Source organism: Manis javanica, chromosome 9 (assembly GCF_040802235.1).
Source record: "Manis javanica isolate MJ-LG chromosome 9, MJ_LKY, whole genome shotgun sequence".
Taxonomy (NCBI): Eukaryota; Metazoa; Chordata; class Mammalia; order Pholidota; family Manidae; genus Manis; species Manis javanica.
In genome coordinates, this window is record NC_133164.1 from 14,187,860 (window position 1) to 14,214,245 (window position 26,386).

At 38.3% G+C, this 26,386-nt stretch overlaps 1 protein-coding gene across 2 annotated transcripts; it reads left to right on the forward strand.

Annotated features, from left to right (window-relative positions):
- Window positions 1–25,897, forward strand: TGDS (TDP-glucose 4,6-dehydratase). Of its 2 annotated transcripts, XM_037024776.2 has the most exons (13): window positions 72–201; window positions 2,444–2,538; window positions 3,463–3,529; window positions 4,685–4,753; window positions 5,884–5,974; window positions 13,739–13,881; window positions 15,015–15,113; window positions 15,614–15,673; window positions 16,892–16,935; window positions 17,541–17,706; window positions 19,127–19,185; window positions 19,829–19,926; window positions 21,074–25,897. In XM_037024776.2, exons 3-13 carry the CDS (start codon window positions 3,509–3,511, stop codon window positions 21,262–21,264), a joined length of 1,041 nt encoding a protein of 346 aa, XP_036880671.1. In that variant the 5' UTR covers window positions 72–201; window positions 2,444–2,538; window positions 3,463–3,508; the 3' UTR covers window positions 21,265–25,897. The 2 variants fall into 2 exon arrangements, with proteins under 2 accessions (XP_017509156.1, XP_036880671.1); XM_017653667.3 differs by lacking the exon at window positions 2,444–2,538 and having other exon boundaries at window positions 1–201; window positions 21,074–25,896.
- Window positions 25,898–26,386: the final 489 nt, after the last annotated feature.

The following is a 26,386-nucleotide window of genomic DNA, read 5'->3' on the forward strand; positions in this document are numbered from 1 at the left end:
TGCCTCGTTGACGTGTCGGGGCAGCGAGACACGTCGCAGAAAGTCGCGGTGGAGTTGGCCCACGGTCTATAGACCTGGCGCTTCATGGTGGCGGGTGCTGCTGAGCTGGGCGATGTCGGCTGCGGGCCGGGCGGAGGAGCCCGTGGGTCCTCCCAGCAGCTTTGCGAAGCGGGTGCTGGTGACCGGGGGTGCTGGTTTCATGTAGGTAACGGTGCCGCTGGCCGAGTAGTGACTCCCCAGAAATCCTCGCCTCTTTCTGCGGCTCTGCCTGTGCTGGGCAACTTGGGACCTGATTCGGGGGCCTGATGTGGGCAGGGTCTTAGCTCACGACCGGGATCATCCTATCTCATCATCGCTCTCTGGCCTGCGAAGACGTGGTTCCTTTCAAACTGCGACTTCTTTAAACCGCCTCCCAGAGCAAAGGTGCTGTGGTACTATCCGCCCGCCTGCCTGGCCTTACTTGGTCAGAGTCGCACCTGTCAGGAGTGCGCCCAAGTTACAATAAGCTTCTCCCCAGCTGCCCCCACCTCCAGAGCTCTCCCCGCCCCCGTGCACAGGCCTTACACATGCAGGCGTGGAGATTTTGAGGTTATGGTAGAGCATTCATTTATAATGCAGACTTAAAAAAAAACCTCTATTGGTGCTTTGACTTGCACTAAAGATTGGTGCCTCTTTCCTCTCACACTCACGTTCATTCAGCAAGTTCTCTCTCCCTACTACCAAAGCGGCCACCTCTTAACCCCCTCACCCTTTTATTCTAGCCCATATTGCTGTCTTCTTTTGCCTAGACTGCTACTGTAGCCTCCTGATTGGTCACAGTGCTTCCATTCTTGTTCCCCTAAAGTCTGTTCCTAATACAGAAGTCAGTGTTTATTAAATAAGTGTGCAGAGTTTTACTCCAGTGGTTCCTGTCAGACTTAGAATAAAATCCAAACTCCTTACCATACCTAGAAGACTCTCAAATGCCTAAACCCTATTTTTCCAGCCTGATTTCTTGCCATTCTGCCCTTTGCTCTTGGAGCACAGGAGGCTCCTGCCTCCTGTCTTGAGGCCTTTGCACTTGCTTCCCCTTTGCATAGGCGGTGTGCATCGCTCAGTTCAGATTTTTACTAAGATACCACTTCCTCTGAGAGGCCTTACGTGATCACCCTATCTAAACTTGCCCCTCTCCCAACTAACACACTTTTCACTGTGTGAAATTACATTTTGTACTTATCTCTGTTTGCTTATTGCCTGCAACCCTGCTCTAGGATGTAAACTGGATGAGGGCAGAGAGTATTCACTCAGCATCTGAAAGAATGTTTGGCTCATTTTATAAAGATCTTCAGTAATTATTGAGTGGATGAATGCATGTGTACAAACAGGAAACTATCCCAAAGTCCAGTGGAAGAAGAGGAACATGGGAATCCTTCTCCCACACACCCAGCCTAGTAATACACAAAATCACCACTTCTAATCTGAAAATGACTTGGAGAAGGGTACTAGGCAATTTAATTTCATTCAATAAGAAGAGGAGCTTAGACATACAAGGGTGGTACTTGTGTGCTGGTCCAGGAAGGGTACATCCTAGAAAATGCTGTGAAAGGGTTGTCAAGTACAAACCCTTGGTTCATAATTTGGTCAAGAGCTGCCCTTGTTCTTGGGAGCCCAACATCTTGGTGTATATGATAAAATCTGGTGGATCATCTCATCTGGTTCCACTTCACGGTCCTCTGAAACCCAGCAGCCACCAACTATGGCTGTTCAGCTCAGGATGGTTTGAGCCATTATTAGCCTTGGAAACCTAGGTTTAGTCTAGAACCCCTCCCTGAAGATTCTGGTTTATACCACCAAATGCTTGTACCAAAAAATAGCAATTGCAGTAGGATTACTGTGAACATGGACAACTCTTATCCTCATATTAACTTAATTTTTACATAATTATGTTGTGGTGTAGCTGCATCTGGGGAGGCCTGTCCCTGAGCACTAGGTCAAACCTCAATCTGGACGGGGGAGGGTTTTTGACCCTGGACAAGAAAGAATCTTGAACAGGTCAGACGCGAAGATAAGGAAGGAATTCATTAAAGCAAGAGTTATGAATGGCAGCAGAGAGCAAGGAAGAACAGAGAGAGGAAAGGGAAGCTTGTTGAACTCCTGCTCAGCAAGGAGCAGATCCCTTGACAGCTCCTAAAGCCAGGGTCACCTAGTGTCCAGTGTCCACTTGAATCTGCACAGCTTGGGAACTAAGTCCCTACCACCCCCAGGATTTGGGGGATCCACAGAGCACTGGATGGAGTGAGATTATGTTCTGAGAACTTCCCAAAGGCGAAGGAAGGAGATACTTGGGCAAGCTACTAAAGAGCCTGGTCGTAGAGCTGCAATACTGTTCAGGTCACCCAGATGATGGGAACTTGCAAGCCCAAATTAGAGATCTTAATAGCCCTTCCCTACTTGGCTGATGTAGGACAGAGAGAGTGAAGACTTGTGCGTAAGTCTAGAAAACTGAATGACATAGTGAAGCAGCAGAGGCCCCACTGAAGAGCGCAGAGACAAAACACAGTAAGTTGAACTGTGAGAAGTCTTTATTTAAGGCAAAATGTACACAGTTGAAGAAAGAGGAGTGCGGGCAACTCAGAGAGGAGGTGCAGTTAAGGGTTTAGGATTCTGTCTTTTGATGTTTTCAAGAATGGGGCAAAAGGCAGGAGTCTGGTGGGTGACGTATGGCTTGACATGTGGTCTGATGATGTCTCTTTCTGGTGAGAGGCATTATGTCACCATTCACAGTCAGTCCTCTAGATAATGTAAGATAAACTTAAAACAAGGAATTTGTGGATCCTATTCTTTCCAAGCTAGTGGTTATCCTCAAACACTGGGAACATATCAGTTAGGACTGCTTTCCCTGCTTTAAGATAGTTGTTGGTTGATTACCAAGAATATGTTAGGAATCTTACCTCCTAACTCCCTGGTTTTTAAAATGGAATCTTAGCCTTAAGATGGAGTCCCTCCTGTTCTTCTGTACTGTTTATATCTTGGCATTTTTCATCCTAAGCAGGAAGAGTTAATCATAAAGCTCGTCCCATGTTCCTGCCTTATCTCAATTATCCTAGAAAAGATACATGATCGTTTGAAACCATTTGCACTGACCACCACGCATTGTATTTACCACCTGCTTTACTCCTACACTCAAAGCATGTATGAGCAGCATCATTTGGTTAAACTTGTTTTTTTTGTTATACCCAAGACCAGTAAAATCTTTCTTCTCTGTAGTATAAAGGAAATGTAAGACTTTTTATATCAATACTGTTGAGGTTAGTGAAAAGTGTGGGTGTTTGTATAGTCAGTGTGGTTATATTTCTGTTATTTTGTAAAAATTTAAAGGTATCATTGGATAGTTTACTAATACTGGATAGCTTAGGGTAACCGTCAAGAATTTAGGAATAAAGGTTACATTTTCTACTAATAAGATATACTTTTTTCTTACAGTGCATCACATGTAATTGTGTCTTTAGTAGAAGATTATCCAAACTATATGATCATAAATCTAGACAAGGTGAGTTTTATAAAAATGAGCTTAGTGCACTGAGACTTATTTACATTTTTTAAAAAGTATTAGAGTTCTGTCATGCTGAATTTCAATTTTTTAATTTAATTTTAGCATCTTAGGGACCTACATAGTCATGTGATCATGCTGTTTAATTTTATACAAAGTTTTTTTGAAACTTTTTCATGTATTATGATAGCCCATAAAGTCAAGGTGTTAAGTACAGTATTTCTTTCTTTCTTTTTTTTGCATTTGGCTAGCTTTATTTATCAAAAATGGTACACATATAAATGTTTTTAGACACTTTTACATTTTAAAAGGCTGAGGATTCTTCTGGGTTTGGTGAGGTTTAAGTGCAGTATTTTTACCAAAAGAAAATCTTCACCCTAAATTCTATTTTTAGTGTAGTCTTGTGATTGTTAACCTTGTTTTGGAGTTGGGATACTCTGATTATTTGATTTTATTAGTTTATTTTGTAACTGCCACCTCCTGGAAAATTATGTTTATTTTTAAAATTAAAGTGCAGTTAATATAGTTTTGAGAATTTTTGTGTAACAACTGGAGTCCCCCTGGAGAGTTGGAAAGCCATGGTTGGTAATCACTGGATTTTTTACTTTAAACACAAGATGTAATTAGTTACCTTAATTTTATAAAACATAATAGTAAAAATGTATAGACAAAGAATAATCTGTAAGTCTTATGAATTTTTGCCTGCTTTACTGTCATGGGTAGTAATTTTTTCTCCATCTGTATGTTTATTTACTAATTGCTAACTCAGGAAAAAGTGCAAAGAGTTACAATGTGCATAACATTGTTGTGATTATTTTCAATCACTAATTCCTTTTCAGTAAGAAATAAAGCCACCTTTTCTAGCCACCAGTGGCTGAAGTCAAATCTAGGCAGGAAAATTTCTTAAAGGAGAGGTTTATAAAAAGTAATGTTTTTGGTATTTTGATATGGCAACGAAATTACCTGTTTTTTGTCTTTACTTTTAAGATATCAAAAACCACTCAAAGCACAAAGAGCAGACACTTTAAGATGACATGTTCTTGTATTATAATCAGAGCATCTATAGTCTTTAAAAGAAATTGATATTTAGTGGGAAAAACTCTTACTATTTTTCGTGTTCTTTATCTACCCCATTCCTTCATTACTTATTTTTAGCTGGATTACTGTGCAAGCTTAAAGAATCTTGAAAACATTTCTGACAAACAAAACTACAAATTTATACAGGTATGAAAGTTTTCTTATATGATTATTGTACTGTTCCTCTTTGGACATTCAGACATTTTATCTCTCTATTTTACAACTTGTATAATTTGGGCTTGGAAAGCACACTTATGAAAGACCTTTTAATTTTCAAAAACACCACATGCTATTGAGAATACTGCCTTTAGATTGACACCACATAGAAGCTGCTGCACGGGATTTTTGGTGCCTTGGCCAATCTAGGAGTAGCTGATTGAACTGTACATGGTATATGATTTTTAGATCCTCGGTAGCCTTCTGAAGAGAGCCTTGCTGGGAGTATGATGTGGGGTGTTAGGCCACGCAACAGCTTAAAATACCTCCATACAGACCACAGGACTAGTCCTCCAAGAAGCTGGATTGGTTGGCATGGGAAGGCTAATTCTTACTAGCCACTCTTGGTAGAGTCCAAAGTATAAACCAGAGAGCCACGCCACTGATTAGCGAAAGGAAGTTTCAGTGTCAAATATCAGTGTCTTTATCTCATGATATATGTTTTTTTAAGTGATTTTATAAACTCTTTGTAACCACAAATTTGAAAGAATATACTGATCTCATTAATTCTGTTCTTCCATCTGAAAGTGTTCCCTCACTAAAGAATTGTTGAGAATACATAATTTCAGAAGAACTAAATGTACATATAACATCAGAAGTACTTATGACCTTGACCTTACTTCTTTGTGGTGAAATACATTTTTAAAAATGTCATTCCAGTTGTTATACTTACTTCAAATATATTTCAATGATGGTTATCTCAAACTTTTCACAGTATGTTCAAAATTTTTTCTGTTAATATAGTGATCTTAGGTTGTCAAGAATGTTATGGAAAAAAGCTAGCCACAGCCCTCAGTAGTACTTGGTGCTCAATAAAATACTGTTTTAGACACTTCTTTGAAAAAAGTATTTTGAATTGAGTAATTTATATCCTAGGATGCTGGAGAAATACATCATTCCTGTACTTACTTGGCTCTTTCATTGCACTCTCAAGATATTTTTTATTAATTTTATTAAATGTTTTTCTTTCAATTTTTTTTGGTTCATATAGTGAAATGGTCATTATGAGTGGGAGAGTGCTGAATGAAACTTAATTTTTTCATGTTTGCTTTTTTTTATAGGGGGACATATGTGATTCTCCCTTTGTGAAATTGCTTTTTGAAACAGAGAAAATAGATATAGTACTACATTTTGCTGCACAAACACATGTAGGTAAGCATTGTTTTATGTTACAGTTCTGAGGGGCAGATTTTTTTTCCAGTGACTACCTAGCCTAAATCAAAGTCCAGTGATGGGGCTGAACAAGTAGGTATTTAATATGTGTCTTTGAAAGAGCATTTGCCTTGCTCTACCAGAAAAACAAGTCCTTGGTTACCCTGTCATCCAGGTGCCTGGTGTTTTTCACTAATCTCTTTTATTAGTGTAGGTTGAAATGTTACCTTGAATGCTATCTTAAAACTTTGAGTTCACCATATTCAGGATAGTGATCACTTTGGGGAGATGGGCCTTCCAACTGTATTTTTTTATGCTATTTTCCTTAAGCTGGGTGGTGGATACACAGTTGAACATTATATTATTATTTGTACTGTTTTGTGCATCTGATATACCTAGTAATTTGTCCAATATTTTACATTGTGAAATATATTCAAAAGAATTTAGAAGTAAAGTTAAATGCAGATAAAGTTACAGATAAAAAGAAGCAAAGTTAAGTGAATAACGGTATTGTGAATACCCCTGTAGCTATCACCTAAGCAGAATGTTGCTGAACCCTCTTTAGTAGTATTACTATTGCTTTATTCCCTGATCTTAAACATGTAGTTTCCCTTGGTTTTCCCCATAGTTTTGCATTGTATTTATCCCTAAACAATAGAGGTTAATTTTGTCTGTTTTTAAGTTTTATAAATTTATACATTTTTATAATAGTATAAAATGTACTTCTTTTGGTCTTGCTCTTTCATCCACGTAGTTGGTGTAGGTGTAATTTGTTCATTTTCAGTGACATGCAGTGTTCCATTCTAAGGATATACCCCAATTTGTGCATCCATTTTACTCTTGATGGATATTTGAATTGCTTACATTACTGGGCAATTTTGTTTTCTTTGTAGAATTTATTTCTACTTTTATACCTTTGTGGTCTGAAAAATTGGTTGGTAGAATTTCAATATTTTGGAATTTACTGAGGCTCTTTTTGTGAGCTAGTATGTGGTCTATTCTGGAGAATGTTCCATGTGCACTTGAGAAGAATGTGTATCCTGCTGCTTTTGGATGTAGAGTTCTGTAGATGTCTATTAGGTCCATCTGTTCTAGTGTGTTGTTCAGTGCCTCTGTGTCCTTACTTATTTTCTGCCCGGTGGATCTATCCTTTGGGGTGAGTGGTGTGTTGAAGTCTCCTAAAATGAATGCATTGCAGTCTATTTCCCTCTTTAGTTCTGTTAGTATTTGTTTCACATATGCTGGTGTTCCTGTATTGGGTGCATATGTATTTAGAATGGTTATATCCTCTTGTTGGACTGAGCCCTTTATCATTATGTAGTGTCCTTCTTTATCTCTTGTTACTTTCTTTGTTTTGAAGTCTATTTTGTCTGATATTAGTACTGCAACCCCTGCTTTCTTCTCACTGTTGTTTGCCTGAAATATGTTTTTCCATCCCTTGACTTTTAGTCTATGCTTATCTTTGGGTTTAAGGTGAGTTTCTTGTAAGCAGCTATAGATGGGTCTTGCTTTTTTATCCATTCTATTACTCTGTGTCTTTTGATTGGTGCATTAAGTCCATTTACATTTAGGGAGACTATTGAGAGATATGTACTTATTGCCATTGCAGGCTTTAGATTTGTGGTTACCAAAGGTTCACGGTTAGCTTCTTTAGTATCTTACTGCCTAACTTAGCTCGCTTATTGAGCTGTTATATACACTGTCTGGAGATTCTTTTCTTCTCTCCCTTCTTATTCGTCCTCCTCCATTCTTCATATGTTGTGTGTTTTGTTCTGTGCTCTTTTTAGGAGTGCTCCCATCTAGAGCAGTCCCTGTAGGATGCCCTGTAGAGATGGTTTGTGGGAAGCAAGTTCCCTCAGCTTTTGCTTGTCTGGGAATTGTTTAATCCCGCCATCATATTTAAATGATAGTCGTGCTGGATACAGTATCCTTGGTTCAAGGCCCTTCTGTTTCATTGCATTAAGTATATCATGCCATTCTCTTCTGGCCTGTAGGGTTTCTGTTGAGAAGTCTGATGTTAGCCTGATGGGTTTTCCTTTATAGGTGACCTTTTTCTCTCTAGCTGCCTTTAAAACTCTTTCCTTGTCCTTGATCCTTGCCATTTTAATTATCATGTATCTTGGTGTTGTCCTCCTTGGATCCTTTCTGTTGGGGGTTCTGTGTAATTCCACGGTCTGTTCAATTATTTCCTCCCCAGTTTGGGGAAGTTTTCAGCAATTATTTCTTCAAAGAGACTTTCTATCCCTTTTCCTCTTTCTTCTTCTTCTGGTACCCCTATAATACGAATATTATTCTTTTTGGATTGGTCACATAGTTCTCTTAGTGTTGTTTCATTCCTGGAGATCCTTTTATCTCTCTCTATGTCAGCTTCTATATGTTCCTGTTCTCTGGTTTCTATTCCTTCAATGGCCTCTTGCATCTTATCCATTCTGCTTATAAATCCTTCCAGGGATTGTTTCACTTCTGTGATCTCCTTCCTGACATCTGTGATCTCCCTCCGGACTTCATCCGATTGCTCTTGCATTTTTCTCTGCATCTCATCCCATTGCTCTTGCATTTTTCTCTGCATCTCTGTCAGCATGTTCATGATTTTTATTTTGAATTCTTTTTCAGGAGGACTGGTTAGGTCTGTCTCCTTCTCAGGTGTTGTCTCTGTGATCTTTGTCTGCCTGTAGTTTTGCCTTTTCATGGTGATAGAGATAGTTTGCAGAGCTGGTACGAGTGACCGCTGGAAAAGCTTCCCTTCTTGTTGGTTTGTGGCCTTCCTCTCCTGGGAGAATAGCGACCTCTAGTGGCTTATGCTTGTCAGCTGTGCGCAGGCAGGGCTTCTGCTACCTGCCCTTTTGCTATGGAGTTTATCTCTGCTGTTGCTGGGGGTGTGGCCTGGCTGGGGCTGCCCCTCCAAAGTGGTGGAGCCCCATTGGAGGGGGAGCGGCCGGGAGGCTATTTATCTCCGTAAGGGGCCTCTGTGCTCCCTGTTGCCCAGGGGGTTAGAGTGCCCAGAGATCCCCAGATTCCCTGCCTCTGGTCTAAGTGTCCTGTCCTGCCCCTTTAAGACTTCCAAAAAAACACTCTCCAAATCAAAACAACAACAGCAACAACGAAAGAGGAAAAAGAAAAAAAAAGGAAAAAACGCGCGATTTTCTTTGTCCTCAGGTGCCGGTCCAAGGCACCCGCTCACCGGTCCTGCTGCCCTGCCTCCCTAGCACTGGGGGTCCCTGTCCCTTCAAGGCTTCCAAAAAGCACCCGCCAAAAAAAAAAAAAAAAAAAAAATGGAAAAACGCACGATATTGTTTGTCCTCAGGCGCCAGTCCCAGGCACCCACCCACCGGTCCTGCCGCCCTGCCTCCCTAGCACTGGGGTCCCCATCCCTCCAAGGCCTCCAAAAAGCACTCGCCAGAAAAAAAGGGAAAAATGCGCGACCCTCTCCATCCCCAGGTGCCGGTCCCAGGCACCCGCTCACCGGCCCTGCCGCCCTGCCTCCCTGGCACTGGGGTCCCTGTCCCCCTAAGGCCTCCAAAAAGCACTCGCCAAAAAGAAAAAAAAAGGGAGAAACGTGCGATTTTCTTTGTCCTCAGGTGCCGGTCCCAGGCACCCGCCCACCAGTCTTGCTGCCCTGCCTCCCTGGTATTGGGGTCCCCGTCCCTCCAAGGCTTCCAAAAAGCACTCGCCAAAGAAAAAAGGGAAAAATGCGTGATTTTCTTTGTCCTCAGGTGCCGGCCCCAGGCCCCCACCCACCGGTCCCGCCACCCTGCCTTCCTAGTATTGGGAAAAACGCGTGATTTTCTTTGTCCCCAGGTGCCGGTCTCAGGCACCCGCTCACCAGTCTTGCTGCCCTGTTTCGCTGGTATTGGGGTCCCTGTCCCTTTAAGGCTTCCAAAAAGCACTTGTCAAAAAGAAAAAAAAAAAGGGGAAAAACGCGATTTTCTCCGTCCTCAGGCGCCAGTCTCAGGCACCCGCCCACCGATCCTGCCGCCCTGCCTCCCTGGAATCCGCGTCCCCGTCCCTTTAACGCTTCCAAAAAGCACTCGCCAAAAAAAAAAAAAAGGGAAAAATGCGCGATATTCTTTGTCCTCAGGTGCCGGTCCCAGGCACCCGCTCACTGGTCCTGCTGCCCTGCCTCCCCAGCACCAGGGTCCCTGTCCCTTTAAGGCTTCCCAAAAGCACTTGCCAAAAAAAAAACCTCTCTGGTTTCTTTCCACCCGCCGGGAGCTGGGGGAAGGGACGCTTGGGTCCCGCTGGGCCGGGGCTTGTATCTTACCCCCTTCGCAAGGCGTTGGATTCTTGCAGGTGTGGATGTGGTCTGGATGTTGTCCTGTGTCCTCTGGTCTCTATTTTAGGAAGAGTTTTCTTTGTTATATTTTCATAGATCTATGTGTTTTTGGGAGGAGATTTCCACTGCTCTACTCACACCGCCATCCTCCATTTCTGGGCAATTTTGAACAATACTGTCATCAATGGTCTTACAAATGTGCCCTGGTGACACAAGTACACATTTCCCTCAATATGTAACTGGGACCATAGACGTGTATATTTCAACATAATGTCCAGCTGTCTCCCAAAGTAAGTGAGCCAGTTCCCACTCCTCCAGGAGCATGTGAGGCCTCCTGTCGCTCCTGATTTCACTGTAGCTCAGTTTTGTCAATCTTTCCCTTTTTGGTTTGTCTAAATAGTGTGTAGTGGTATCTCATTGTGGTTTTCATTTGTATTTTCCTGATTGCTAACTAATCTGTGTATCTTTTATATGTTTATTGCCAGTTCTTTTTCTGTGAATTGCTGTTGAAACCTTTTGCCCATTTTTGAATTGGGTTACTTAACTTTTTCTCATTGATTTGTAGGAGTTTTATATGTATATGTATGTATATATGCACACACACATATATATTCTCGATACCAGTCCTTTGTCATATCCATTACAAATGTCTTCTCCCACTCTGGCTTATGTTCTCATATTTTTTCTATGTGTTTTGATAAACAGATGTTCTCAATTTTCATATAGCTGAATTTATGTATCTTTCCCTTTACGGTATGGTTATGGCTTTTGGGGGCCTTAGCAATTCTCTCTTGCCCCAAGGTCATGAAGATATTCTCCTGTATTATCTTTGAAGACTTTTATAGTTTTCCTTTCACATTTAGATTTTTAATTCATCTAAAATTGATTTTTGTACATAGTATGAGATAGGAATCCAATTTAATTTTCTTCTATTTGAATGCTAATTGGACCACTTACCCCTTGTGGAGAAGTTCACCAGTTCTCACAGCCCAGTCATATCAAGTATCCTTACATGAGTTATCTGTTTCTTGACTCTTCATTTGTCTGTGTGTCGGTCCCTGTGCTGTTTACACATTATATGGGATGACTAATACAGGGCTTTCATATCTTTTGGAGCAAGTCCTTCTACTTGGTTAATGATAAAGCAGTTGTACCCAGTGGTCAGTCTTTCCTGGTTTTTATTTTTCCTTGATTACTGATGAGGTCAACGACCTTTGTGTTTGTTTATCGGACTATCCTTCCTCCTTTCTTATTGGCTTATCTTTGAAAAGTTTCTGTTTAGGTCTCCACTGTTTTCTGGTGGGTTGTTAATCTTTTACTTCAAGATCTTTATAAGCCCTTTATATATTCTGGGCTCAAGCCTTTGGCTACGTTTTTTCAATCTGTGGTTTGCCTTTTCACTTTCTCAATGTGCCTTTTGATCATTTGAAGTTCTTCTTTTCAATAGAGTTCAATTTATCAACCTTTCCCTTTAGGGTTAGCACTCCCCATGTTCTGTGTAAGAACTCTTCCTACCTCCAAGGTCATGGACATTTTCTCTTACATTATTTTCATAAAAGCTGTTGTTTTGCCTTTTACATTCAGATTTTTTTCCCCATATCAGTATCATTTCTACAAAATGAATTTCAGTTCTTGGCTTCACCATGTTTAGGTTTATTTTCTAATCCTTTTTCTACCTTTTTTGTGACAAATATTTAGCTTATTAATTTTCAACTTTTCTCTAATTATACATTTTAGGGTATAAATTTACCCTAAATTTTTAGGTAGATTTATGTAAATGTACTTCTAAGTACTGCTTTATCTGAATCCCACAAGTTTTCATGTGCATTATTTTCAGTATCTTTTATTTTTCAGAATTTGATTTCTTTGTCAATCCATGGGTTACTTAGAAGTATATATCTTAATTGCCAAACATGTATGGATTTTCTTATTATCTTTTTGTCATTGATTTCTAGCTTAATTATATTGGTTAGTTAACATACAGTATGATTTAAGTTCTTGAACAGAAACCTGGTTTTTGAGTCAGTGCATGGCTCCTTTCTGTAAATGTTTCATGTGTATTGAAAAGAATGTGTAATCTGCAAATGTTGGGTGCATTGTTCTGTACACATCCATTAGGTTGAGTTGGTTAATCATGTTCTCCAAATCTGGCCACAATCTGGGCACAATCTGCTGCTGACTGGACTTTGTTTCTAGGCTTTTTCAGTGGATAGATTTAGGGAATCTGTGTTTATTTGTCTATTTACTGAAGATTAAGTTTATCATGAATTTATACTGAGATGTCTAGTTCAAATTCAGAGTTCTTATTTAACCTCAACAACCTTACATTTATATCTCCTTTTCCTTACCCTGAAAACCTTGGTTCCTGATAGCACCATAATAATTGCTCATTTACTTTATCCCATAATACACACAGTAGTATGAGAAGAGCAATACCAATATTACCCATAGCAGTATGAAAACCCTTTTAAGGCGGGTTTTTGTCCTTACGTAGTTTTCTACTAAGTATATGACCAAATTATTTTGTTTTATTTAATTAAGTAAATTCCTCCCTGCATGGTTATATAACCAAGTAAACACACAGATAATTGTCTTCTTTTGCTTTTGATATTTAGGAATTGCTTCTTTTCCTTTTTGAGTTGTTTTTCAGTTATATAAAATATGTACATGGTTTTCCAAAGTTATACCAAACAAGGTGTATTTGGAAAAGTCTAATTTTTACCCCTGTCCTTTCCACTGTATTCTCCTCTTTTACTTGTAGATAACTTTATATGCTTTACTTTACAGTTTATCTTTCCTTTAAAAAACTATAACCCACTGCCCTTCTTAGAGAAATGGTAGCCGGCTATACATATCTTTCTCCCTATTGCTTTTTATAAGTAACAGTATATATAGGAGATCAGTCTATAATAGAATACAGAGATATCCCTCATTCCTTTTTATTTTCATAGTATACTGCATTGTGTGGATGGTCTGTGGTTAGGTTTTATTACCTATATTTGCTGTTTGTAATAGTGCTGCAGTAGGTGGTGGCTTTGTGCCAGAGACTTTTTTATTTGTCAATTGATGTTGGGGAGAGATTCCTAGATTTTATTTTAAAATAATTTATCCATCATTTATTGTTCTTTTCAGCAATAACAGGTTGATCTGAAAAGCTGAGCCCTCTATTGGCAGAAACTAGAAGTCTAAACATTTTTTTTAATTTAAAAACATTTTAAATTTTGTAATGTCTCGCTTTTTTTTCTTTTTTAGAATAAAAAATGTTTTCTACAAATTTAGCACCGATAGTTTTTAAGTTCTAAGAAAGTACTGTGTAATTTAGGCTTAAAGAAATTGTACATAGTAATGTGTTTTTATGTTATTTTTACAACTATTGCAGTTGTGGTAAATGAAGAGAAATGAATAGCGCTTACCTTAGACCTAAGTCTATTTTTTGATATTTGTTTTGTGCCTGGGTGGAATTGTTCTATCTTTCTCTCTCTTTTTTTTAGATCTTTCATTTGTACGTGCTTTTGAGTTTACATATGTTAATGTGTATGGCACTCACGTTCTGGTAAGTGCAGCTCATGAAGCCAGAGTAGAGAAATTCATTTACGTCAGCACGGATGAAGTATATGGAGGCAGTCTTGATCAGGTAAGCTTGGAAAATGTGTATTTCACCAACTTACCATGGAACAAGACACAAATCTGTCTTCCTGAAACCTACTCATCCTCTGATTAGGTACATTTATGGGACTTCCCAAAATGTTATTGCATTGTATCTTCTTTTCAAATTAAATAATGCCACCCCAAATGGCAATGACAACCTATTCTCCATGCAGATTTCTATGTAATTTGAATGACAATATTTTACAAGAGAGCAGCAGATGTCACCTTTTTGTCCCCAGTCTTACATATATGATGAACATCACTCCCATGGGCCGAAGCACATATAAGTTAGGCTGCCGCATACTGCCTGCTCACCTTTCTCTTCTGCTCAGGAAAGCCCTTTCTTTGGAATGTCAAGGCATAAGTATGAAATTATTGTTGAAAATGGAATCTGTTCTTCTTTTGAAATCATTTGTAACTACTTTTTATGCAAAAAGATGGCTCCATTCTCTAGTCTGTATTTCTCATAGTCAGTATTTGCAGTGACCCCATTCTAGTGTTTTTGTTTTAACCAAAACGCATACTTAGTGAAAAAAGATCAAGTATTTTGAAAAACCTTATAGAGACACCACTGACCCTGACCACTTCTCAGTCCCCAGTCCCAACTCTAGAAGCAACCATTTTCAATTCTCTTTGCAATTTCTACGAGGTGAACTTCTTTCTTCTTGTACCCTTGTCATCAGGTCCTACATCAGGTCCAATATAGCAGCCAAGAGTGATTTTTAAAATATGTCAGATCATGACATCACTCTGCTCAAAGCCTGTTAGTGCTTTTATGGTGGCCTTCAAAGTTCTGTGTGTGCTGGTCTCCCTCTCGCTGTCCAACCTCATCTCTCATTTCTCTTTCCTCACACACCTCCTTGCAGTGCCTCAGGCACACTTCTGGTCTCAGGGCCTGTCTGCTTGCTGTTCTCTCTTCCTTTACAGGGTTGTAGTGAAGTTTAAAGAAGTTACTATATATAAAATACTTAGAAAAATGCTAGGCACATAGTTGGGGTTCAACAACAGGTTTTTTTTAATGTAGTGATTAGCATTTCAAGTTTGTAATATGTTTTCTGATTTTTCTACTGAGAAAGGAGGCATAATACTCATTTTTAAAATATCTCTTTTTAAAATCAGGAATTTGATGAATCTTCACCCAAACAACCTACAAATCCTTATGCATCCTCTAAAGCAGCTGCTGAGTGTTTTGTGCAATCTTACTGGGAACGATACAAGGTAAGAACTCTCCAGTCATTTTTCTTTGGACTTACGTGTTAAAACTCCCAGCTAGCATTAGTAACATTTCACTTTTAGAGTAGAAGACATCGATTGAGAAAAGTTATATATTAGGGAGTTAAAAAACCTGTTTACTACATTGTGTGAACCAAGTAGAACTTAACTAACCTTAGAGTCCTGGCGACAGTCTCAAAATAATGAGGTGGAAATGTCCTTAGTTTTCTGCTATGGAACTTACTAACCTGCCTCCGTCTATGTTCATCCTCCCCTTTTTCCAATAAAGAAAGTACTCTTCTTCCTTTGGAACTGCTGCTTTTATCTGAATCCCATCCTCTCCTGTCTTTTCAAGAACCTTACATTAGAAAAAAAAAATCCCTTCATTTCTATCCTTACGGTGTGTGCAATTACTTAGCCAACAGCCCCCTTACTTTAAAACGGCTATCTTTAGATGCTCATTATTATTGGACCTTTCATTACCTTAATGCTGAATACTCTTTAAGTTTCCAGTTGTCATCACACGAAGCAGTAATGTTTATGGACCACATCAATATCCAGAAAAGGTATATTTTACTTACGAACTCATAGTGTGTTTTAGAGATTGTAATTTCTCATAATTTAAAGTAATCTTTCTTCAGTTATTTGTCCAAAAGGATTAATGCTGTAATGATACATAACTATAAATATTATTTAGCCTACGTGCAGATCTCATCAGGTTTGGTGTTTTCAGGTCTTGAGTTTAAGTCTCAACCTGATATTCACCAGCAGGCATGACTCAGGCCCTTTGAGCATCGTCATTAAATTGAGGGGGAAATCAATATACAGAAGGGATTTTGCGGAATCTGGTGAGATGACCTAGGTGAGAACGCCCTGTACTTTGCAGAATTCTAAAGCACTACGGAGTACCCCCGTCCCTGCTGTCATGCTAGTTAAGATTCCTTCCATTTGCCATCTAGAAATGTAAAAGCTAATTAGAGAACAATGCAGGAAGCTTGTACATAAATTTGTCTTACAGTCAGCAGGTTAACTGTTCCCCAATTCCTCTTTATTGTTGCAGGCCTGAATGTCTTTCAGAAATAATACAAGTAGTGAATAAAGAAATGGAGTTAAAGAGCTGAAAATGCCTGTGCAGTTGGTTCTGTACCATTAAGCCCAATTTTTTAAAGTAACTATGGCTTTCTCTCCCTAAATTTAGAGGGGTTTTTTCACTTCCCAGCTGGTGCATTGGTCTATTTGCCCAAACGAAAGGGCCATATGATCTGCCGGTATTATTATCTACTTTTGCTTAATTTTTGAAGTGTCTTTAACAGTTTTATTATAAATTTCATAATTTATCTCACCCAGTTTAACCTAACTTTTCTTTGAATTCAGTGGCACTGGGGTTTACTTTTTATTGGTTTCACGAGCTCCTACTGAGTGGGCGCTGTATATAAGGCAGTCAGTGAGGTGCGGCTCCTGCCTTACGAAACCAGCACAAAGGGGAGCTTTGTGATGGAACCAAACTGTTCACGAAGACTTTCTCTGAATTTTTCCACTATTTGTATCATTTTTTCTTCATATTTACCTAGCCAATAAGTTGTTTTTGTGAAATAGGAAGCTTAGAGTTCTTGTACTTATCAAAATTGTAATGGTTTTTTTCTTGAACTTCTGATAAGAAGAATTAGAATTTATCCACATGAATACTTCGTAACAGTAGTAATCTTTCCATTTTTTTATGAGTTCAGGTTCATATTAATGAGTGAATTTCCAATGTCTGAAATCATATTTAAATATTCTTTTAGGTTATTCCAAAATTTATATCTTTACTACAACACAACAGGAAATGGTATGTTATTTACCTTTGTACCCACGTGTGTTTCTGATATATTGAATATATTGATAGTATTTGGTGACAGTCTGTCTTGAAAATCATAATGTTTTAGAGTTGGAGGCCATAGAATTGAATGTCCCAACAAATTTAAGAATTCTTCTACAGTCAGTGTAATAGTTTTTAAAATAGTTATATTTATAATCCATCTTTGTAATTTACTTACCAAATAATTTCAACTCTTAAATGATGTATCCTAGAACTTTTGAGTTATAGCATTAAAATTCAACATCTGTCTTTATCTAATTTTGCTTTTTCAAAGGATTTATTTAATACAAAGAATAGTAGCAATTTCTTCAAAATGAGTGTAAAGTTTAAAATTAATGAATAAATATTTTTTGGTTTGCACTTTCTTAGTGAGTACTGTCAGAAGGTTTGGAGATCATTTAAGAATTACGGATAAAATTTATAAAAGGCATCAGAGTTTATGTTTTCAGTAAGAAATTTCTGAGATCTCCATGGTAATTGGCTTCTCTGGGATTGTACCCGGTCAGTGCGTTACCCAGGTTTGGGAGAGTTTACTTTCTTATATTTTATGATTCCTTTTCGTTTAATCTTCTTAGCTGCATTCATGGATCAGGGCTTCAAACAAGAAATTTCCTTTATGCTACTGATGTAGTAGAAGCATTTCTCACTGTCCTCAAAAAGGGGAAACCAGGTGAAATTTACAACATTGGAACCAGTTTTGAAATGTCAGTTCTCCAGCTTGCCAAAGAACTAATACAACTGGTATGTATACACCATAAGGGTTAATGTTTTCAAAGTTGTTACTCAGAGTCAATAATCACTAATTTAGTCAAAATCACCAATTTACAGTTTACTCAATCTAAAAGTGAATGAGTATAGAGTGCAGTTTGTGAGTATGTATACATACATATGCTAAGATCGTCATTATTTGAAATTGTATCACTCATCTAATAACAGTTTTCAGAAAAAAATCCTAATACATTAAATGTCCATACCCATTATAAGAAATACCTCCATTTCAGAAATACAAAACTGTGTGTTCTAGAATCAAGGAACAATGATATGGAAATAATTATAGTTGTGAGTGTGTATATGTCTGAGTGAACATCAATTATAAATCTCAGGATATAGTAGAAAGGGAGACTTAGTGTATGGAAAAACTTTTGTTTTCCTTTACTCTCAGAATGTTTCTGTACTGTGCGTTTTCTACACGGAACAATTCTCAGATAACAGTATATCGTATGATTTAACTCAATTCTGACATAATGTACCAGGGAGAGCATCAGATCTCACAGGTTAGGGTCTCTGCCCCACAAGGTTGCCCTGTTTCATATGCCAGCCAGTTACAGGACCTGGGTACCACCTGTGCTTTGGAAATAAGTATTTTGCTTAAGTGGCTCACAGAACTCAAGAAAACAGTTTAGCTTCTAGATTACCAGTTTATTACAAAGGATATAAATTAGGAACATCCAGATGGAGGAGATTCAAAGGGCAAAGTATGAGGGAAGGGGTGTGGAGTGTCCATGCCTCTCCGGGTGCACACCCACCCACCAGCACCTCCATGTTTTCTGCGGTCCAGAAGCTCTCCAAACCCCATCCTTTGGGGTTTTTGTGGAGGCTTCATTAATCAGGCTTGATTGATTAAATTGTTGGCCACTGGTGATTGATTCAAGCTTCAGCTGCTCGCCCCTTCCCACAGGTGGGGAAGGGGAGCTGAGTTGCATCCCTGTAATCATGTGTTGGTTGCCCTGGCAACCAGCCCCCATCCTTAGGGGCTTTCCAGAAATCACTCATTAACATAAACTCTGGTGTGGTTAAAAGGGACTTATTATGATAGCAAAAGACACCTCTATCTCTTATCACTTAGAAATTCCAGGGGTTTCAGGAGCTCCATGCTAGGAACAAGGATGAAGACCAAATATGTATTTCTTATTGTAAATCACAATATCACACTGAGTAATAACTGAAAGACAAAAATACTCATTTTCCCCCATAGTTTATACAATGTGTATTCTTCTGGGCATTAGATGGAATTTGGGTTACAAGGTACAGAAAGTATTGCTAAAATGCTGTTCATTTTAGCAGTTTCCCCCAGTTTGTTCTTGAGTCAGCTACTGACTGCCTTTATTATTCTCTAGTCTTATTTTATAATTTGACTCAAAAGCCTTCTCCATTTTGACAGATCAAAGAGACCAGTTCAGAGTCTGAAATGGAAAACTGGGTTCATTATGTTAATGATAGGTGAGTAACATATTAAAATTTGGGGGAAGGTTGTGAAATCTTAGGTGCTTATGAAATTATAATATATATGGACTTGATGAGAAACTAGTTTCTCTCTTTTGAGTTTTCTGTTGAAATATTTTTTCCTAATTATAAAGGTCACAAGAACAAAATATAATATTATTTAATAGCTCTGTGACTCATAGAGAGTTATGACCCTTTTGAAGTCAAAAGTTTCCTCAAAAATGAAAGAAGGATAATAATATCTTGCTTATGAAAGTGTTTTAAGATTTAATTATAATGCATATAAAGTACCTGATCCAGGGTGTGGGACATTAGAGTCCCAATAAGTTTATGTGCATTAATTTATTCATTCACCAAACATTTTTGTGTGATATGCTGCATTCATATGTAGATTGTGTTTGAAATAAGAAAAAGATAAACTACAGACAGGATTAGGTATCTGGGATTACATGTGGTTTTTAAAAACGTATACTTTTATTTTACAAATTTTCTAAAACAAGTGTGTCCTCAGGGAGAATTTTTTTAAGAAAAATTTGAATTATGGTACATATGCATAGACATACATTATTTCTCTTCATACTCAAATATGTAAATACATATATATCCACAATGTCATTTTAAATCTGCTTTGTTTTCCAAGACCTACCAATGATATGAGATATCCAATGACGTCAGAAAAAATACATGGTTTAGGATGGAGACCTAAAGTGCCTTGGGAAGAAGGAATAAAGAAAACAAGTATGTTATGAATTGATCATTTTGGGAGAGGATTCAGAAAAATTTACAGGATAATAATTTATTTTTAAAACACCTACAAATTCAGCAGAATGTTGTGATAAATTGTTTTCATTTTTCAAATTGTTACCTTTATTTCTAACAATAGTAATGTATTTCCTTAGCATCTTGAACTTCATAGATCAGTCTTCTGATCAGTCTTCCTTTGAGCACTTATCAGATACCTATTTCATTCTCAGGTACACATTTTTTCACTTTTTCACATCCTTAAAAGGTATGTGTTTTACAATCATTAGTGTCCTGTAATTACTATTTGCAGCTTTTTTCTTCCTTAGTAGTAAGGAAAATAATGGTCCATCTTAAGTTCAGTGGCATCTTAGATTTGATGTAATATAGTCAATTGCAGTCTTCTGGTAGCTTGTTTTTTTTTATATTGAAACAAAAGGAAACAAATTTAGTATGTGAAGAAATAGCCATTAAAATAAATGTATATAAAGTCTGTGTATGTATGTTAAAGCTGTTTAGAAATGTATTCATGAGAAAAGATATACCCAAATGTAGAAAAAAAGTCTTGATTCAAAGCTTGACTTACAGAAAGAATATTTGTGTTGAATTTTAAAAGTCAGATTCAAAAATAATTTACTTTTTAACTAAAAAGCTTGACTAATAGTATAGCAACATAAAACTATTTTACATATTAACAGAAGGAAGCTCACTATGCCTACAATATAGTATTGCTACATTTACATAAACAAGATTACACTTTTTTTCCCTGTAATTTAAAACCAGTGTAAATGGCTTCTCCCACTTTCCCCCTGAATTCCTTAAATCACAATGTCTTAAACACATATACCAGCACATTTAGTATTAAAGGCCTTTAGAAATTAAACAGAAAAAAATTGTTGATTTTTAAATCTAAATTTTTAGGTGATGAAATATCTTCTGATTAACATAATTGGTTAGTTCAAAATCAAATAGTTTTTATCAGGCAACCCTTAGGCAAGACTGATCCTTGCTTAGGTTAAGAATCTAAGTAAAATTAGGTGATTAGCTGATGGGCAAAGACTTTCTTAGCAGGAACTCAGTAAATGTTGGTTAACTGGTATTTAGTGTTTTCTTTTTCTTTTTGTCTTCTGTTTTTTCCTATCAGTTGAGTGGTACAGAGAGAATTTTCACAACTGGAAGAATGCAGAAAAGGCATTAGAACCCTTTCCAGTACAATCACCATTTGTAGAGTCAGGACAGTTTTTGGAGAAAGAAGAAAATTATCCTACCTGGACCAGTGATATGACATCAAGTGACCCAATGAAGTGTTCTTCTCATTTGAAATTAGATTCATGACTTTTTATATAAAATTCAAATGCAAAATCCCTTAACCTTTAGAAGAGTTTCAGTATTGATGAAGGATTTAAATATCAAAATTCTTTCAGAAATCTTTTCTCCTGAAAATTAGGAATCAATAGGCATAGAAAGACTCTTCTATAGGAGTGGGCCAGAAGGAGAAAACTTTCTGAGACCAAGAACAGGAAATAGCTCTGAGCAGATGACAGCCTCCCCTGACATTGAACTCGGGCAGCTTTCCAACGTATCCCATTGCCTAGAAAGTCTTTCAAGTTTTCATTTTTAGGCAATATAGGATGAGCCTTATGTCCTAATTCATTTTTTTAAACAGTCTAATGTGCTGTAATTGCCTTAAAAATGGAACAAAATGAGAGCATAATATGTAGCACTTTTTAACTTTTGATAATTTTGTAAAATTAAGTTAAATTTTTTTAAAAAAAGGGATGTCATCTTTAGTCTTTATATTTTCAAAATCAGTTGTTGACCTATATATAAGTAACCGTGTATCATGTTTTTACTGTTTAAAATGCTTTTATTTATAAAATCATCCATATTTTAATGTATTTAATGTGGCTTTCTTAACGGTAATGCATGTTTTTATTTTGCTGTAGAAAAAGTTTTTAAATACTTGATTATATTTAATTTATAATTAGAATTATTTAATTCCTCTCTCCCTTAACTAACAACTTAAAATGACTTGAATAAGTAACTCAGTAGCTACTTACTGCCTTGAAAAAGAAGTTGTCAAAAGTCATGCCCAGCTTTCTGGCTGCAGTGCGGGAGGGAGGGCTTGTTTTCTCTGGGAGTAGGAAGTGAGGTGGTCACCTCAGAGGCAGCTGAGGGGAGGGTCTAACAGTGGAGTGAGGACCTTGAGGGTGTGGATATTGGGGAAAGAGTAAGCAGCTCCAAAATCAGTAAGGGATTTGCCAAATAGGAATGAAACACAAAGTGCGGTTGGGCACTCTAATTTCAGAATTCTGAGACGTGTAAAAGTATTTAGATTGAGCCAGAGTTGGGCGTAGTACAAGCCAGGTGGGGAGCTGAGTGTGACAGGGCTGCGTCATGCTTGCTGGTCTGAGCCCCGTAGGGCAGAAGGAGCTTCCAGTGGGTGGCCTGTGACCAGGAGCGGAGGAGTAGGCCCAAAGGAGCGGAGGTGGGGGCTCAGGAAGCCCACAGTTACAGCCCACACGGGGCTGACTGAGAACCAGTGGTCTCTGGTGGAGTTTGGTGACTGGGGGTAGGTGACAAAATACTGTGTGTCAGTTGATTTTTACATATTTTTGTGTAAACTTTTTATTTTGTGTAAACATTTTGTGTAAACTTTAATATACTCAAGATGATTCATCTTTATTGTTTATCTAATCTCAGGAGATGGCCTTGAGAGGCATTAAGAACATATTATGAAAAACCAGTTTAAAAAAAGCACACAATTAAGAAGTCTAAAAGAAATTAATGTTCCACATCATGTATCATCAGAGAAATACAAATTAAAACAATGCCATACCATTATACACCTAGAACAGTGACAATATCAGATGCTAATGAGGATGTGGAACAACAGGAACTCTCATACATGGATGGTGGGAATACAAATGGGGCAGACACTGTGGAAAACAGTATGGTGTGTCCTCAAAAAGTCAAACATAGAATTACCATATGAATGAGCAATTCCACTTTTAGGTATATACCTAAAAGAATTGAAGTCAGGAACTGAGATATTTGTATACCAACGTTCATAGCAGCATTATTCACGGTAGCCAGAAGGTGGAAACAACCCAAATGTGCATCCATAGATCCATGGATCAACAAGATGTGGTGTATACAATTATATGATTATTGTATACAAACAATGGAATGCTATGATTCCACTTATATGAGGTACCTGGAGTAGGTAAATTCATAGACACAGAAAGTAGAACAAGTCTTCCAGGGGAGGGGTGGAGGGGGAAAGTGGGAATTCATATTTAATGGTTATGGAGTTTGTGCTTGGGATGATGAAAAAATTATGAAAATGCATAATGGTGATGTAGCACAACATTGTGAATGCCCTTAAAGCCACTGGACTGTACACTTAAGGTAGTTAACATGGTTTTATGTTGTGTATATTTCACCACAGTAATAATTTCAAAAAATGTGTTCCCAGATCAACAGCATCCAAATTACTTGATAGAAATGCAGATTCCTGGGCTCTGCCCCAGAATTACAGAATCATAAGCTCTGGGGGTGGGCACCCCAATGTTTGAGAACCACCGCTCTAAAACATAGAGAGGAATGGGGTTGCCAGGTCATTGTGTGCCATGAAAACATTCTTGGTTCTCATCCCACCAGCAGAGAGCTAGCTCCGGATTTTAAGGAAGAAATTGACATCATAGATTGGTGGGGTTTATGTCTTTGCTGACTTCAAAAATAATATGTGTTCATTGCAGAAAGCTTGGAAAACTAGGCCAATAAAAAATACCATCCATGATCTACCACTGGAAGATAACTCCTGTTAATATTTAGTTGTGTGTTCTTCATTTCATTTTTGGGGTCATATGTACACATTTTAAAAAACTGTATATGGGATCATAATGGTCATACTGTTTGAGAGTCTGCTTTTTTGCACTAAGCAATATATTACAAGTGTTTTTACATGTCATGAGATCTTTTGCCATTTTTACCGACTGCAAAATTAGGTTTTGATAGCTTAGTGTGGCAACAGTATGGAAGATGACTTCACTGAAAGCAGATGGAAATCTTGTAGGGATCCACATTATGAGCTGTTCCTGTAAATCAGGCTGGTGATAAGTCCTAAAGCAGGGGTAGCATTAGGAACGGGTGAGGACACTTTAGATTAAAAGGCTTGACTGATTATATGTGGGAGGTGCACTTTCTTGAGTTGTGTGTTGAATTGGAAAGAGTGGAGAATGGTAAATTCATTTGGGAGGTGCTATACTAATGTCCAGGTGGACATTAAATCTCACAGACATATGAAATCTTCAGCTCAAACTGATGGGCAGGGTTAGAGATCTACAGATACACATTTAGGAGTTAAATAGCTATTAAAACCCTGAAAGTAGATTAAATCCCCCCAGGGAGAGCCCACAAAATGATATGGTTGATGCTGCAGCGAGATTCACAGACAAGCCAAGAGAAACATGAAGGTGTGAGCTGCAGGCAGAGGAGCCGGGAGACAAGGAATGGTGAGAAAAAACATGGTTAGAGGAGTGGAAGAGAATGGGGAAATAAAGCCACAGAAGCCAAAGGGATGGACATTCGGTAACAAGCAGGCAGCCAGCTGAGGTTCAGTAAGACAAAGACATTACAAAGTGTCGATTATGGCAACATGCAGGCAAATTTTGTAGTTATTTTAGTGGAGTGTGGGGGAAAGGGAGAGTGGGTAATGTAGATTGAGTAGTGATTAGGGATCAAGGAAGGGAGAAGTGGAATTTAGACCGGCTTTTCAAAGAGCTGAACAGAATAGAGGTAGGGCCAGCTGTACAGAGGATGCAAGGTCATGGAAAGTGCTACACAAAATATATTCAGTCTTCATCCCAGGCTCCTAGGACAACTCCTTAAACCCTTGTAATTTCCTGAGTAATAGGAGCCCCATTTGATAACTCTTGAGTTTATACTAATGACATGACATGGTGGCGGCCTCCGGATTGACTCAGACTGGGGCTGGTCAACAAATTTAGGAGAGACACCCAACACTTCCAAGTTCAAAGCCCACTTCTTGCCTCTGATCTTTAGTGCATTTCTTCAACTGGGGATCAGTATCCTTTTTTGTAAAATGGAAATAGTAGTTACTGTGAATTTAAAATAAGATGGTGTATGAAGAGCATTCAGCCACTGCCTAGTGCATTAATAATAAGTGCTCAGTAAATGATAGCTTTCATTTTACAGGAAAAATAGAGGAAACAGGAACACTGCTGGTGGGAATGTAAATTAGTTCAACCATTGTGGAAAGTAATATGTAGGTTCCTCAAAGAATAAAAATAGAAATACCATTTGACCCAGGAATTCCACTCCTAGAAATTTACCCAAAGAAAGCAAGATCTCAGATTCAAAAAAATATATGCACTCCTATGTTTATTGTAGCACTACTTACGATAGCCAAGATAAGGAAGCAATCTAAGTGTCCATCAGTAGATGAATGGATAAAGAAGATGTGGTACATATATACAATGGAATAGTACTCAGCCATAAAAATAAAACATCCTACCATTTGTAACAACATGGATGGAGCTAGAGAGTATTATGCTCAGTGAAATAAGCTAGGCAGAAAAAGACAGGTATCAAATGATTTCCCTCTTTTGTGGAGTATAACAATGAAGCAGAACTGAAGGAACAAAACAGCAGCAGACTCACAGACTCCAGGAAGGGACTAGCAGTTACCAAAGGGGAGGGGAAGGTAGAGTGAGGGGAGGAAGGAGAGAGAAGGGGATTAAGGGGTATTATGATTGGACCCTCTGGCATCTTACTACACTAATGAACAGTGACTGCAGTGGAGTATGGAGGGGGGAACTGGGTAATGTGGGTGAATGTAGCAACCACAATGTTTTTCATGTGAAACCTTCATAAGAGTATGTATCAGTGATACCTTAAAAAATAAAAAATAATAGAGGAAACAGGATCTTTGCTCTAAATAAAAAATTGTTCCTTGCCTCCTCTCTGGTTTCCCTCTTCTATTCACCCACAAACTCTTGAGAGAGACTCCCCATCAGTGTCCCGGGTCTCAGTACCCTATTATAACCTGGTTTCCACCCCATTACTTTGCTGAGTGTGTTTTCACCATTGTCACTCATAACCTTCTAACTGCAAAAGCTTTTCAAAGACCAGTTTTCTTCCTCATTCCCAGGCAGCACTTGGCCCTGTTCACATCCCATTTGTTAAAACATTTTCTTTCTTTGCCTTTATTGGCACCAACCTCTCCCATCTTACCTGCCCCCCAACTTCTTGCTGGCTAAATTGCCATTTGGGGCTGGATAATTCCTTGTTATGGGGGGCTGTCCTGTGCATTGCGGAAGGTTTAACAGCATCTGTGGCCTCTAACTTCTCTCCTAGTTGTGACATCCAGAAATGCCTCCAGAGAGTCTTATGGGGAGCAAAGTTCACCCCCATTGAGAACCACTGCCCCAAA